The 15901-nt window shown below is 43.2% G+C and overlaps 1 protein-coding gene across 10 annotated transcripts in view; it reads right to left on the minus strand.

Annotated features, from left to right (window-relative positions):
* Positions 1–15901, minus strand: part of CACNA2D1 (calcium voltage-gated channel auxiliary subunit alpha2delta 1) — a 623614-nt gene that overhangs the window by 534793 nt on the left and 72920 nt on the right. For all 10 annotated transcript variants that reach the window (XM_067564557.1, XM_067564550.1, XM_067564549.1 and 7 more), the window contains one exon: positions 14878–14959. In XM_067564557.1, coding sequence (XP_067420658.1) covers positions 14878–14959 — 82 coding nt within the window. The remainder of the gene's footprint in view (positions 1–14877; positions 14960–15901) is intronic.

Here is a 15901-nt window from a genome sequence, read left to right on the forward strand (position 1 = left end):
AAAGGAAGAAAATGCCCCAATAATTTATATTATCTGTTCCTTTTTCACAATTGCTAGCCTACTCATGGAGTGCTGTGGTGATTCGAGCAAATACGACAGGGCAGACAACTGTTATATCCAGGACTTCCCATTAGTAGTTATGGGTGCATGAGGAAGTTTGAGAACTATGACAAGAGATAGCTACTCCTAACTGATGCATTCACCTATGCTCAGGCAGCCAGCTGGGGCTTGATCCTGCAAAGTGCTGAGCAATCTAGCCTTATCCAGCAAAGCACTTAAGCATCTGCTTTACTCTAATCACATGAGTAGTCCCAAAGTCATGAAACTGCTCACATGCTTAGAGTTATGCAGGGGTTCCAGGGCCACATTGCAGGATTGAGACCTTGCATAGCTTTATCCTTGTCTGCCCAAGTACTCAGACGGATGTCTGTAAAGGCAAGAAATTATTTCCAGGATCTGTATTTCATGTGAATCTAGTGTCTCAAAATAGACATTCAGTCCTTCACCTGCAACCCAACATAAATGGGGGTGGGGGAGAGGGGAGAATGATCCTTTTAATAAAAAATATTTCAAAATATCTCATTGGGTGTCCTATTAATAATAAAGCAATAAACAATTGGATGTGGGGAAAGCGGTGGATGTGATATACCTTGACTTTAGCAAAGCTTTTGATACGGTCTCTCACAGTATTCTTATCAGCAAGTTAAGGAAGTATGGGTTGGATGAATGGATTATAAAATGGACAGAGAACTGGATAGAGCATAGGGCTCAACAGGTAGTGATCAATGGCTCCATGTCTAGCTGGCAGCCAGTCACAAGCGGAGTGCCCCGGGGCCGGTTTTGTTCAACATCTTCATCAATGATATGGAGGATGGGGTAGATTGCACCCTCAGCAAGTCTGAAGATGACACTAAGCTGGGGGGAGTGGTAGATACCCTGGAAGATAGGGAAGGACCTAAACAAACTGGAGGATTGGGCCAAAAGAAATCTGATGAGGTTCAACAAGGACAAGTGCAGAGTCCTGCACTTAGGACAGAAGAATCCCATGCACAGCTACAGACTGGGGACCGACGAGCTAGGCAGCAGTTCTGCAGAAAAGGACCTGGGGGTAACAGTGGATAAGAAGCTGGATATGAGTCAGCTGGTTACTAAGAAGGCTAATAGCATATTGGGCTGCATTAGTGGGAGCATTGCCAGCAGATCATTCCCCTCTATTCGGCATTGGTGAGGCCGCATTTGGAATATTGTGTCCAGTTTTGGGCCCCCCCACTACAACAAGGATGTGGACAAGTTGGAGAGAGTCCAACGGAAGGCAACAAAAATGATTAGGGGGCTGGAGCACAGGACTTATGAGGAGAGGCTGAGGGAACTGGGCTTGTTTAGTCTGCAGAAGAGGAGAATGAGGGGGGATTTGATAGCAGCCTTTAACTACCTGAAAGGGGGTTCCAGGGAGGATGGAGCTAGGCTGTTTTCAGTGGTGGCAGATGACAGAACAAGGAGCAACGGTCTCAAGTTGCGGGGGGGAGGTCTAGGTTGGACATTAGGAAAAAGCTTTTCACTAGGAGGGTGGTGAAGCACTGGAATGGGTTACCTAGGGAGGTGGTGGAATCTCCATCTTTGGAGGTTTTTAAGCTGAGGCTTGACAAAGCCCTGGCTGGGATGATATAGCTGAGGTTAGTCCTGCTCTGAGCAGGGGTTGGACTAGATGACCTCTTGAGGTCCCTTCCAACTCTATGATTCTATGAATATTGGAATGTTCAACATATACATAGATTTTTTTCATCTTCTAGTCTACTTTCTTTGTGCTTGTCTAAACACCTTGTGAGCAAGTATCATAACAAATTAAGCCCCATAGTTTTCCTGAGAGAAATGTAACATCCCTGTTTCACAAATGTAAAAACTGAAGCCCAGAAAGGTTTAGTGGATTCTCCAGCATAAAAGAGTGAAGTTGAAGGCAGAATCAAGAAGAGAACACAGGAGTTCCAACTCCTCAACCAGATGATAGATGGTCCACATCTAAATGTGGAAATATATCAGGAGCAGGACAATAGAAAAAACACAAGTACCCATAGAAAAATACTGAAATAATCCTTCACTACTGAAAAATGTTGGCTAGAAAGGATTCATTTAAACATACTGATACACAGGGCAAAAATCTGTCACCCAGCACAGGGCCGGCACTAGCTGTATACACCACTTGACTACTTTTAAGCCCCATACCAACCCTCTCCATAGGGGTGAATTTCATTCACGAAAGCCTAGATTCCCTTTCTGTCATCTTGACTGACCACTATGTTCAGAGAGCAGTACAAACTTTTGGAATATGGAAATCCATCCTCTGCTGCCACAAGAACCAGCAGAAAGCAAGCATCATCAGAGGCTAGGATAGGATGGTTTGCCAGTTATACTTGCTTGCATGATTAAAACCAACAAAAAACTCTCCCTATGCCAATAATGATAACATGCTCAATTTCCCAGCTCATCATGTAGAAACTGGGCAGCTGAGAATCTATCTAAGGTATAGGGACAAATAGTGATTTTGGGGAGGATATGTGGGCAGGGAAATGTGGAAAGGAAAATATTCATGCATGCAGAATGATGCATGAATATTTTCTAGGTCCAGAAGTTAGAAGCTGTTTGAAAAATGGATCCAAAACATGAAGAAATACAAGATGCATATTGACCAGAAAGTTCAAATCAAACCAGAACTTGCAGAGATCATAGACATTTATTGAAGAGCTAAATACAAACCGATAGCTTTATGTATTTAACTCTCCATCCCAAGACATTCCATTCAACAGGTCCCCACATTTCTTCAATCTTTCTTTTTTTCCAACATAAAAGACTCCTGCACTACAGGAACCTTTCCTACCACCTAGCAGGGACTTCTGAAGCATGGCCAGGTTTCCCCTCAGGCCTGTCTGATGGGTCACTAGAGAATAACATGAGGTGCTCTGCTCTGTTTTTCATCAGGGATCAAGAAAGCCGATTCCAAAGTACCTGGTCTTGCCTCACTCTCCAAGATACGTCCCATAAATGCCGTCTGTCCATCCACCATACCATTAACAGATAGAATGAATCCATCCCATCATTTCTCCAAATCAATATGAATGACATCCAAGAAGTTACAAAGAATCATTTCCATCCCTAGTATTATTTTCCCCCTATGAACAAAGGATTTTTACTTTAAAAATCTCTAAATCAAAATAAAATGCAAAGGCAGAAAACACTAACTGGTAAAATTCACAATAATACATGTGGGTATGAAGAAAGAACACAGAACTAGTCGAAAATAAATGGAAATTTCAAATAATTTGGGGGGCTGAAATTTTGAATTTTGGTCTTTTAAAAAAAAAAATTTTTAGAGAAAACGTCCCTCCCATTTTTTGACCAGCTCTAATAAAGAACAAGTTTAACTTTCTCTGTGATATTTAGAGGATAAATAGGCACGTTGTTTGCCACCATCTTGTCTGGCACCCCAGGCATTGAACCAGGGACTTCTACAGCTCTGGGTCTCTCTACAGTTTAAGCTAAAAACATACCTGGAAGTTGTAACAGATCCATATCCACTGTGGGTCAAAGCCACAACACACAAGAACCAGTGGATTACATGCTTCCTCTGGACTGAGAAGGTTGTTCTCAGCTTATGGTGCCCTCAGCAGTTCAAACCCAAGATGAGACCCTACTTATGTGGATGTCACCAATTTGCTCAAACCAGGGATTCTAGAGACTTCCAGAGTTAAAAGCATAAATTGAAGAGCCAGCCTGTCAAGCTGAAAGCTGCAACAGACTCTGTGGCTCAGGTATAGAAGGGAACACAACACACTGAGGAGTGGACTACATCTGTGCAGGCATAACCTCAACAGGGTGTATGAAAGGCAGCTGTACAATATCAAACCATTTATGAGCTAAAATAAAAATAATCTAATTATTAATTGTGGGTTGCTTCTGAGAATAGAACTCAGACCCACACCTCAGATTTCCAGTCACATCTTCATGTCATTTTTGGAAATGAAATTATACATCTATCTTGGTATGAATATCATTTGGAGACTGAGCCAGCTATCTGAAGGGGTACACACTATGGCTCCTAGGACTGTAATAACATGCCTTATGAATATCATGCATGATTCGCTATTGCTGCTATTTATCAAAAGGGAAATAGCATCTCTAAACTGCTGTTGTGTTCAGTTAGCCTGTTGCTTGAAAAGGTCACAGTGTAACATGTTATTTGTTGCCATTGCAGTTTACAGTACAGTGCCTGTGCGTTTGTCATGTCAAAGCTTCTAACACGCATCCATATATTACATAAATATCAGATTTTAAAATGTTCCTCATCAATCAGTTTGAAATGGACAAGCTCATGTATTGCTATGGGTCAAGTTGCCTACCCTGAGATCTCAGATTTCAGAGTTTTGTAAAGGTCCTGCCTTTTCTTTCTATCCCTTCCCTAGAGATATTTTTAGCAGCTAATATGGGTAATTGGAAACATACCTGCCATAGTTTAATAAATTATTAAAAAATGTGAAGTAGCTTAGTCATGGGCCTCTTCAGTGAAAGGTCTATGTAAAATGAAAGCTGGGCACACATTTAAAAACCAAAAAATGGTTACTAACTTTTTGTAATTGTTGTTCTTCGAGATGTATTGCTCATGTCCATACCATGTTAGTACTGACTAAGGATCTGTCCACCATGTCAGAGATGATAGGATGAGCAGTGGGACTGTGACCACAGATTCCAAACTGTGACAGCTGGGGGCATAGCCACAACTGCAGTGGCCTGAGACATAGACGCACATGCCAGACAACGTGAGTGCAGACTGCCATGGGGCCCAACAGCTTGAGGCATGTGCTGGCAGTCATGAGAGAGTGGGCTCGAACATGTGTGATGAGGTCTGTCATGGTTCGGAATCTGGGCTCTGGGAGAAAAGCCCTGGCCTATGTGGAGTTGAGGTCTGCACCTATGAACTCTATCTGCTGGACTGTGGACAGGAGTTAATTTTTGTTTGTTCACAAGCAGACCCAGACCTGGCAGATGGCCTGACCAGATCAATGCTGTACTGAACCTGAGCTTGTGACCTGCCTCTGATGAGCCAGTTGTCCAGGTAGGGGTAGATCTGCACACCTTCACATTGCAGGTAAGCTGCCACTACTGCCATGCATTTTGTGAAGACCCTTGGGGCAGATAATGGCACTGTCCACCACAAACCAAAGAAATCTTCTGTGACTGGGGAAGATTGAGATGTGGAAGTAAGCATCTCTTATGTCGAGAGAGATGCACCAGTTCCCTGGATCCAATGAAGGAATGATGGAGGCTAGGGAGACCATGCAAAACTTCAGCCTCTTGAGATATCTGTTGAGGTGGTGCAAGTCCAGGATAGGTCGGAGACCTCCTTTGGCCTTCAGGATAAGAAAATGGGAATAAAACCCCTTTCCCCTCATGCCTGAGGGACTTCCTTCGTAGCCCCCACCCTTAGGAGGATTTCCACCTCCTTGCTGAGAAGTTGCTCATGAGACAGGTCCCTGAAGAGGGATGGAAAAGGAGTGGGAGGGAGGAACTGAAAAGAATTGCAGGGTGTAACCATTTGGTAAGGTGTTCAGGACTCAGTCCAATGTAACCTGAGCCCATGCAGGAAGGAATGAAGACAGGCGGTTGAGAAATAAATCGGGACATGGATCCGAAGGGACATTGGGATGCCGTCCTCAAACATACCCTCTCAATGACTGATGCAGCCCGCTCGGGTGACGCGTAGGGAACTGCGTCGTGGAGGAGGTGGAGGCAGAGTGGTGACATTTAAAGCCTCTGTCTCTCTCTTTTCTCTTGTAGGGACCATATTGTGACAAGCCTGAGAATCTAGGCTGTTGCAGAGAAGGGAGAAATTGCTTCTGGGAGGCTTGTGGGGTGTATAGCCCTAGGGAGCATAATGTGGCCCTCAAATCTTTTAGGCCATGGAGCCTGGGGTCAGTCTGCTCTGAATAAAAGGTATTGCCTCAAAAGTGATGTCCTGCTGCACCTCCTGGGATAACCCGGATAACTGCAACCAGGAGCATCCGCGCATAGACACTGCAGAAGCCATCAACTTGGTCACTGAGTCCACTGTGTCTAAAGCGGTTTGTAGGGAGACTCTAGCACAGCCTTGCCTTCCTCTAGGATGGAGGCAAACTTCTGCCCAGTCTCTTGTGGTAACAAGTCTGTGAATTTCGCCATCGAGTCCCACAAGTTGCAGTTATATCTCCCCAGAAGTGCTTGCTGATTGGATATTCTAAGCTGAAGGCTGGTTGTGGAATAAATATTTCTTCCAAACAGATCCAGCTCCTTTGCATCTTTATCTTTTGGGAGTCAAACTTGCCTGGACCTCCCTGGTCCTCTCGTTTGTGGTCGCCACCACCAGAGATCCTGGGAGTGGGGGTGAGAAAAAAAGATATTTGTATCCCTTGGCTGGCACATAGTATTTCTTTTCGGCTATTTTTGATGTTGGTGGCAGCAAAGACTGGTTCTGCTACAAGCCCTTGACCACCTTTAGCACCCCTTTGTGCACTGACAATGTGACCTTGGCAGAATATTGAAGAGGCTATCCGTGAGCTCTGAGAGTTCCTCTGCCTCTAAAACCAGGTTGGAGGCGATCCTTTTGAGGAGCTCTTGGTGTGTCCAAAAGTCATCTGGAGGGATTGTAAAGGCCGGACCACCTCACCTGGGAGTGATGAGGACAACGGATCGCAGGGGCAGAGCATGGCATTTCCCCTTTTTCCACAAGAGCTGTCCCCGGGGCCAGATCTTGCAGTTTGGTGCCTGTGTCCGAACCGGATTTCTATTTCTGCACTAGGCCAGTCAGTACTGCGGACTGCCTCTCAGACACAGCTGCAGATGACTGGTATGAGTAGGGACGGAGACCCTATCTACACTTACCTCCGGGATTCGGCAGCAGTCGACGGGAGTTACGCAAACTACGCAAAAAACTTGCGCAACTCCCATCGACTTCTGGGCTCCTCTTCTGCACGCCGTCTTCACTGCACTGCACCGATGGGAACTGCGTTCCCGTCGACGCAGTGCTATGCCACTTGCGAAGGTGGTCTTAGTAAGTCGATCCACAGCAAATCGATCTGACGGCGGCAACTTTGCCACCGTCAGTGTAGCCGTAGCCCCAGTATCATGAGGATCCCCCATGGATTCCAGTATAGCCATTGGACTGGCCATTGTCCCTGTGGCCAACTTCCCACACTGGGGCCTATACCCAATGCTTGTGCACCTGATGTCCAGTGCTTTTGGGGTTGGTGGCTGGGTTCTTTCCCCGATTCCTCTTGTCGAGAGAAGGTCCCGCAGAGTAGGTGGCACCGGTAGGGCCATAAGGTCTCTGGCTCCTTGAAAGACCTCCAGCATTGAAGGCACCACCAAATGGAGGGGTCCCATCCACTCCCAGGAGTCTGAGGTGGATCCCTCAGTGGGCTTGAGGCTCTGGGTGGGGAAGCTAGCTCCTGCCACTCTAATGCAGGCAACTGGCCCGACAAGGGTCCTTTGCCCAACCCCACCTTCTTGTTATCTTTTAGGCACAGGGAAATGACTTCTGTCTGTGAGCTCTTCCTTCTGCCAGTACTGGCAAAGGCAAACGGCACTGAAAAATGCTTGGCATCAGCAGTGAGCTCCGCACCAATGCTGACGTACTCACCAATGAGTCCAACCAGAAGGGTTCTGAGTCTGGTCTGAGCGCCACCTCCATCAACAGGGCTTTTAGGCGAATATCCCTGTCTGCCTTTTTTAAGTCTATGGTCTGAAGCCCTTACAGATCTTACACTTGTCCCTTCAGTGCTTCTCCCCTAAACACTTTAAACAACTATCGTGTAGGTCATTAAGTGGGAAAGGCTTATGGCAAACAACACAGCTTAAAGCCCAGGGAATGGTGCATGCCCTGTCCAGAGGTGGACGTCCCTAGCAGGACCACTAAAACTAACAACTATATACAATAAAGCTAATTTGCAACAACTATAAAGCACTACTAAGCACTTTTGATTGCATTAGAGAGGTGTTCCAGTAACCATCCCGGGATGAAAGAAGGAACTGAGGGGGCACAGGGCCGGCAGTGCTTCATAAAGCACTGTATGAGTGCGGGGCTCCAGAGCTGGCCCTAGGGATACCACTAAGGCAAAAAATCTCTGGTACTCATGCACGTGGGCACACACACCTAAGATGGAATCGATATGAGCAAGCCCTCAAAGAAGAATAACTTTATGTACTTAGTGCTGCAATTCAACCCACTCTCCACTCACTCTTGAGCAATGCAGCAATGGTTGTCCAGGACTAACACACAAGGTTTGCACCCTTTCTGAATAAACTTTGTCATCAAGATTTTGCTCCCTCTGAAGAAAATGACTGAAGACAATGGGATCAGCTGGGTGCTCAGCACTTCTGAGAAACAGGCCAGTTATTTTCATACTTTAATGTGTGTTTAGGAGCCTATGTTTATATCTTTACATTTTTCTAAGGGAGCTAGAAAATACACTTGCTCACTAGGGCCTGCATATCATTTACACCAAGGCTGCTATACACTGAGTTCTTAAAGTGAACAGCAATTACAGTAAAACCAGCCAAGAGCAACCACTCATGGGAATTAGCAAAAGTAGTTGCTTGTAAGAGGTGGCCTCTCTCTAAGGCAGGCTTTACTGTGCATTTACAACATATTAACATCTGTACGCTGCCACAGCAGTTTAAAGAAGCCTTAGCATAAATAAGTATCTCCCCCATAATATTTTTCTTTTTTTAAGATCTACAACAACTGCACTGTTTCATGTACCTCAACATTAGAGGACATGATGTTTCTAAAACTAAGTTAGTTAATCCCCCATTACACCTCTGGCGTTTAGGGCAGTGATGAAGCTCCTCCACTCCAGTCTGTTTCTGGCAAGTCTTTCAATGGTTCCCCAGCTGTGCCCCAGGTTTTTCAGTTCAGCTTCCACAGCTCTTCGCCATGTTGTTTTCGGGTGGCCTCATTTTCGCTTGCCTTCAGCTGTCCATCTTCTTGCTGTTTTGGTGATGGAATCAACTTCCATCCGAAACACATTTCCAACATCTTCTGGTAACGATGGTGCTCATATCTTCTTGGCTATGCTGTATGATTAGATCTTGATTTGAGAATTTTCTGGGCCAACTGATAGAGAATTTTTCTGAGACCGGTTGTATGAAATGAGGACAGCTTGGACATCTCATACTTTGCCATTCCCCAGCATTTTGTACTATAAAGTAGTGTTCAAAGTAAACTGGCTATTTATTAAGAGTACTATTTACAGAGGGGCTGTAACTGCAGTGAACATTGATACCATATGCACAAAGCCTGACTTCCTGGTGCCTCCTCCAAAAACTCTCCCTTCCTGCAACCTGTGCTCTTCCCTCCGAGTGCCATGTATGTTGCTACATATGCAGCATCTTGAAACTCTAGATCCTGTATGTTGTGCTTCACTATGAGTTCTTTCCGATTGTTATTTTAATAAGAAACAATGAATCAGAAATTGGACAGTATCAGGAAGTGAAATTGCTAATGCAACCCACAGGGCTCTTTTCAATGGGACATTAAACTGTCAAAAAGAGGTCATGTTTGTGTCCTTTATTTCTCATTTATAATGTATAAAAAACGGCTGTATAAAAATTACTTTTTTTCCAAATAATGTCTGCTTGATTTTTAAAGTAGAGATGAGATCTGAACCTCAGCTGGTATAAATTGATGCAACTCCATTAACTTCAGTGGAGCGCTTCTGATTTACATCAGTTGAGAATTTGGCCGGGCAACTAGACTTCTCTCCTTGCTGAGGAAATCTTTGGAGGACTGGAACTGAGATGAGGTCACCACAGTTGGTGGAAAAATCTGTGTTGGCACTTTCCCAGCTCTCAAGCTAAACCCCCTAATTAATATCTGGGAAAGCTGCATTTAAAAATGCAGATTAAAAACTATTTTTGGAAAATTACTTTGAGGCCATTCTCATACAGCATAAATAAGCAGCAAAGGGCACAAAGATGAACTACAAAAAGACATACATATTAAGCACAGTCCATCTTATAAGTAATAATAATTGTAATTAATTGATAGTTGTGTTATTGCTTATTCCTACAGCTAATTAATAATTCATAATAAACTATTTAGAGCGAGGATGATTTGTGGTTAAAGTACTGGACTGGGACTCAGCAGATTCAGGTTCTATTCTTGGCTCTGTCACAAACTTCCTGTAAGAATAATAGTGCCCGCCCCCCCAACCACACACACACTTTGGACTCTCTTCTGAGCCCAGATTTCATTATCTGAATGTACAACCAGCATAATGGGGACTAAACCTTGTTTGGCAGTTATAAGTGCTATTGCAATACAAATTAATAATATTCAATACATTGGCCAATTGTCCATAAGCAGCAACAATTTTCTCAAATGTATTTACTATTCAAATAATTTCTATACATTATTCTTGGTCTTTTACAACAACAACTCTTAGAATGTTCATAAGCAGTTTATTACAAGTATTCAATATTGAAGTGGTTTGGTAAGTCTTGACTGGACTGTTCCCAAAGTATGCTTTATAGTTACCCCATAACTATCCAAATACAGGAGGCAGTTTGGTTAATTAGTTGAAAAAAATATTGTGATCAGAACAAATTTTCATCAGAAGAGATCTTTCAACAACGGGGATTATTAAATGGGAATACTCTTCTGAGGGAGAAATAGGAGAAACTTGAGCTCTTGACTCAGTTAGCAACTAGAAAATATTAAGTGCAAAAACATCTTTCAGTCCAGTACTCTCACTTTTCAGATGTGTCTTCACTGTAGAGTTAAATTGGGCTCTTACTCGGGTGTTACTCATAACCCCACTCCTGTCCACACACAAAACCCTATCACCTGAATTTACTGGTGTTTTAAGCCCAAGCTAACTGGCCCAGCTGGGCATATAGGTTGTCACTTGGGTATGACTTGCACTCTGACTGGTAACCCACCCCCTTTGCAGTGAGGCCATTGTCTGAATCACTCCAGTGCTGATAGTCCTCTGGTGCCTTCCCACAATATCCCCCTGTGCCCAGAAGAACAGAGAAGTTCTCCCACAATTCACAGGGAAAGAGTCCTAGATGGACAACTTACTATAGCCCCGAAAAAAATCATGGGATATGCCCCCAGAAGTCCTAGTGACACATATGGGTGAATGCAGCACTGTAAAGGATGCAGTAACTCTCATTGAACTCAATAGGTATCCTTCCACTGATTTTAGTGAGAGCTGGATCAGGCCCTGACTGATTAAAAATCTATTATATGTATAGCTGTGATTTTCAAATCCACATTGATTAGCCAGATCAGAATGGATTTTTCTCTAGAACGCAGAGAGATTCTTTTCCTTCCTAAAGCCTATTTCCTGGCCAATTTACTGCTTTCTACCCCCCACGCACTTCAGTGCTACAGCTGTTCACAAAAAGTCATGACTATTTTATAATAGAAACAGTCTATTCTTTTTTTAATCTCATCATTCTCCAAAAAAGAAAAGAAAATCATTTTCCTTTCAAAGTCTCCCCAAAACATGGAGACTAGAAGCCTGATTTAAAGCCCTTTGAAGTCAATAGAAGTATTTCTATTGGCTTCAGATGGCTTTCGGTCAAACCCTCAACCTGGAAATTTAGCTGAAAAGCTGTATGTTTCAAAAAGCTATGAGCAATGGAATGCAGATTCTTTGAATGAAAGAACTAGTCGACGCTAACTACAGATTTCACAACTGCTTTGTCTTTAATATATGTTACTCTCCTATGCAGCAAGACTGGAGTTCATTTCAGAAGAGATGTAAGCAAGCATTAATGGAAGTATGTTGTTTGCCCACGTTAAAAAATTCCAGACACCTTTTCTTTGAAAAGCTCTCGCACTTACATGCTTTTGGAGAACGGAATTGAAATTTGGCAAAGGGCAAACTTTGTTTCACAGATGTACCTTTTACTGTCCTTTGGAAACCCCACCCTAATTTGGCCAAATTCCAATCCTCAAAAAACTGCAGTTCACACATGCTCACTAAAGGATTCTTAGATTTTAGCAGCTTTCTCGAAGATTCTCTGTGCCCTGTGCATGTTCCAGCCTGCAGCTCAAAAAGAGAGCTTTCTTTTCAATTGCAGTTCCAGGCAGCTATGGGCTGTTCTTAGTCCAGGCATCTGAGCAAAAAGAGACTCTCTTGTGGTCTCTATGATCCCCACTAGGATCAGACAGCATGGAAGAGGAATCCATCTGATTTGCAAGTAGAGGGGATAAAAGCCAGACCAGAGGAGACAGAAAGGAATTAGGGGAACAGGGACTATGAATTGATTTTGAGAGGGGAGATTGGCGCAGAGTGGGCAAGGATATTGGGACAAGGATGGGAAATGGGGGAGACTGAAATCAGATGAGGAGTCAGGCAGCAGACTCAACCTGGCGGGGTAAGGAGATTAGGACCAATAAGTAGGAAGGAGGAGGTGATGAAGGAGTGGAGAAAGATCTGACTAGAAGCCAGGATGTGGGGAGAGAACTGGAAGGGGACACAGATTGGACAAGAAACCCGGAAGGGAGATTAGGACTGGGAATATGGGAACGAAGAGGGTGTTACAGGAGGCCCAGGTGGGGGAGAGAGAGATTGAATGGGAAGCCAGGAGAGAACAACTTGGACTGCCTGGGTAAGGAAATTGGGGTTTGAAGGAGGGATGAATTAGAAATAACTACAAATAAAACTGGGAGTCAGGGGCAGACTGACAAGGGGATCAGAAGTCCACAGTGGTGAGACTAGGACTACCTGAGCAAAGAAACTGGGATTGGGATGAGAAGTCTGAGGATGGAGACTGGGACTCGGTAGGTGAGAAGTATGGAAGTAGGACAAGGAGGCCAGGATGGGTAAGAGACAGGACTGGGATAACTCAGATGGGATGGGTCAGAATACGTCACACTCGGGGCACATGCACAGAAGAGTCTGTGCCCACTAGAGCACACTCCCTCCAGAGCCTGGAACAGAACCCATAAATTCCCAAGTCTCATCATCCTTTGCTGTGAAACCACTGGCAAAAGGGCTCACCCCCTTTAGTGTTGGCCTACACACAAGGTGACAATCCACTATTGCTATCAGCCACTCCATTAGCTCAAGTATCAGAGGTGTGTAAAGTGGGTTTAAAAGTTCCATTCCTGCTGACGAATATACTATAAATGTCACTATAATTCCACATGATGAAATTTCTGGATCCCCCCCCCCCGTTTCCTTTTTTAAAAACCTAAAACATTATACAAAAAACAAGATTAAAACAACATTATTAAGACTGCAAAGTCAAGCATTAAAAAACTAGGCATTCCAAATTAAGGATGCCTGTGCAACCTAATTCAGCTGCCATGTGCATTAGGATACGGTCTCTAATTACATGATCACACACTATTTTTCCATAGGACCCTTACTTCATTCAGTGAACAGAATGGTCTATGACATATTTTTGGATTCACCTCATAATTCAGTGTGTGAACTTCTTTACTTCAAACAATCTAAACCCTTCTCTGAAAACAGAATTATTAGTTTCCTTATGGGATTTCTATGGTGTTTGTCACTATAGCATCTGAGTGCTTCACAAATCTTAATTTATTTCCACAACATCCTTGTGAGATGAGTTGGTAGCATTATCCTTATTTTATAGATGGGGCAATGAGGCACAGGAAAATTAAGGTCAAAAGTGTTCACTAATTTTAGGTTCCCAATTTGAGAAGCCTAGGATCTCATTTTTCAAAGTTCTTGACATTATATGGCATTTTATATGTCCAAAGCACAGCTCCCATTGACTTCAGTTCTAGCTGAGGGTGCTCAGTACTCCTGCAAATTAAACCCCAGAGCCTCAGCTCAGACACACAGAAAATATGGAACACAACCAGTGGTAACCTGTGAAAAGTTTTATAAGTGACTTGCCCAGCATCACATAAGAACTCTATGGCAAAGACAGAATCTAATTCCCCAGGGTAACATTCAACTGCCTTAACCACAAGACTATCCTTTCTCTGCCAGTGTTCTCCTGCCTCATGCACTACACACCTGCCAAATTCTGCAACAAATGAAGTAGGGTCTGACAAACAGTCCCCCTTCACTAAATAACCCTGATTCATACCGAGAACAGCTCTATTCTGTGAGCTGACTGTGGCAAAGGACCTATGGGAAAAAAAGTGTGAGATCATGAATTTAAAAACTGTATCACAATACATATGGACAAGGGTCTGAATTAAGGTTGCACAGGAAACCTTAATTCTGGCATTTCCTAACTTCGGATTGCTTGATTTTGCAACCTTATTGGTCTTTTAACTTATTTATGTGTGTGTGATAACAGTATGTATAGTAATATGGATATCTCTTCTCCATAATAAAAATAATTTGTTCCTTCTCTAAAATATGCTCTCGATTAAAGTAGTACAGCTAAATGAAATTAGCCAGTTATCACTCTTTTCCATAGAAATCTAGCCAACAAAGATTTCTTCAGTTCAGAGAATTTATGTTTCAGAAAACTGGTCTTCTCTTTCAATACAGATCAGCGCTTTCCATGAACTTTCCTTGAATAGTTGCTTCCTGGATACCATATTGAACAAATATACAATGTAAGAGAGCTGTGCTATCATGTGTGGGTGTTGTAATAATCATAACGCTTATGCCTGGTACTGCAAAGCTGATTAAATATTAGTTTCAACATAAAAGGAGTGAATTAATGGGTATATCCATTATTCATTTCCCTCCAAGTAAACAGTAGAGAAAAGGGATACTATAGATTTTAATTCCAAAAGAAATCATTGAGAGGATGGGATGAATGAACTGTTTCCCCTACATGATGAGCACCATTCATTGACTGTTCTAGTTGTAACAAACAGAGGCTCCACCGATTTAGACTCACCTTGGCAAGCTGGTCCACCCCACTTGCGGTTCTTGCCAATGTTACAAGGTCATCTTGCATTTTATCCACCCATGACTTTATTCTACAGAAATAAAAAGAAAAGAGAAAAAGATGTCCCATCAGATCAATGGCAAATAGCTATGATGATCACAAACACAAATTCAGGCTGACAGACTATCTTCCAGGTGGCAGATTAATGCTGAAGTCCCCTTGATATTGCTGTGAATCTGCTTTAGACATATTCTCTATTTAACTTTTCTCTCTCTCTGATAGCAGCTGTCTATCTTGCAGAGGCCCAACACATGAGGAAGCTGCATACAGTGACCTACCATCAAGAAAAGGGCAAAAGGTCAGGACATGTGAAAATAGATGTGTAGAGGGCAGAAGCACCTTGTCCTTGATTGTTGAAAAAGTAACCTGCTTGCCCTTTTGGAATATGCAACTAATACTGAGACATAAGTCAATGTGTGAATCTCCTTTGTTGGCTCAAAACTAGCCTGGTCTTACACCAACCAATTTTGTTACCATCTGTAGGATGCATGGTGATCTCTGAATATCCTTCTAGACAAGAGTTCCTGTCACAAAACCCAGCACCACAATTAGCACTAGTTGACAGATGCAGTAGAGAGATTAGAGACTAAATGGTATAGACACTGGCTAGCCTGCCAACTGTATTTTGATTCTAAGTCTTCATGTGTCAGGTGAACTCTTCTGCAATTGTATCTCTCCGTTGTATTGTCTATATAGTGACGACTTGTTAGCTGAAGAATCCAGCACACAGTCAGCACTTACTATCTATGATGGTCCCCATTACTCTAGTACCTGAGCACCTTATAATCTTTAATGTATTTATCCTCATAAGACACCAGTGAAGTAAAAAAGTGTTATCCCCATTTTACAGCTGGGGAATTGAGCACAAAGGGACTAAGGGAGGGACCCATAAGAGACTTAGACATTGCAAGCCTGAGTGTCATAGTGCCTCACTTTTAAGTGCCTACAAAGTCACAGGAATAACTGTGACCCA

Source organism: Emydura macquarii, unplaced genomic scaffold (assembly GCF_026122565.2).
Source record: "Emydura macquarii macquarii isolate MOO-44397 ecotype Brisbane River unplaced genomic scaffold, CSIRO-AGI_Emac_v2 contig_2636, whole genome shotgun sequence".
Lineage (NCBI taxonomy): Eukaryota > Metazoa > Chordata > Testudines > Chelidae > Emydura > Emydura macquarii.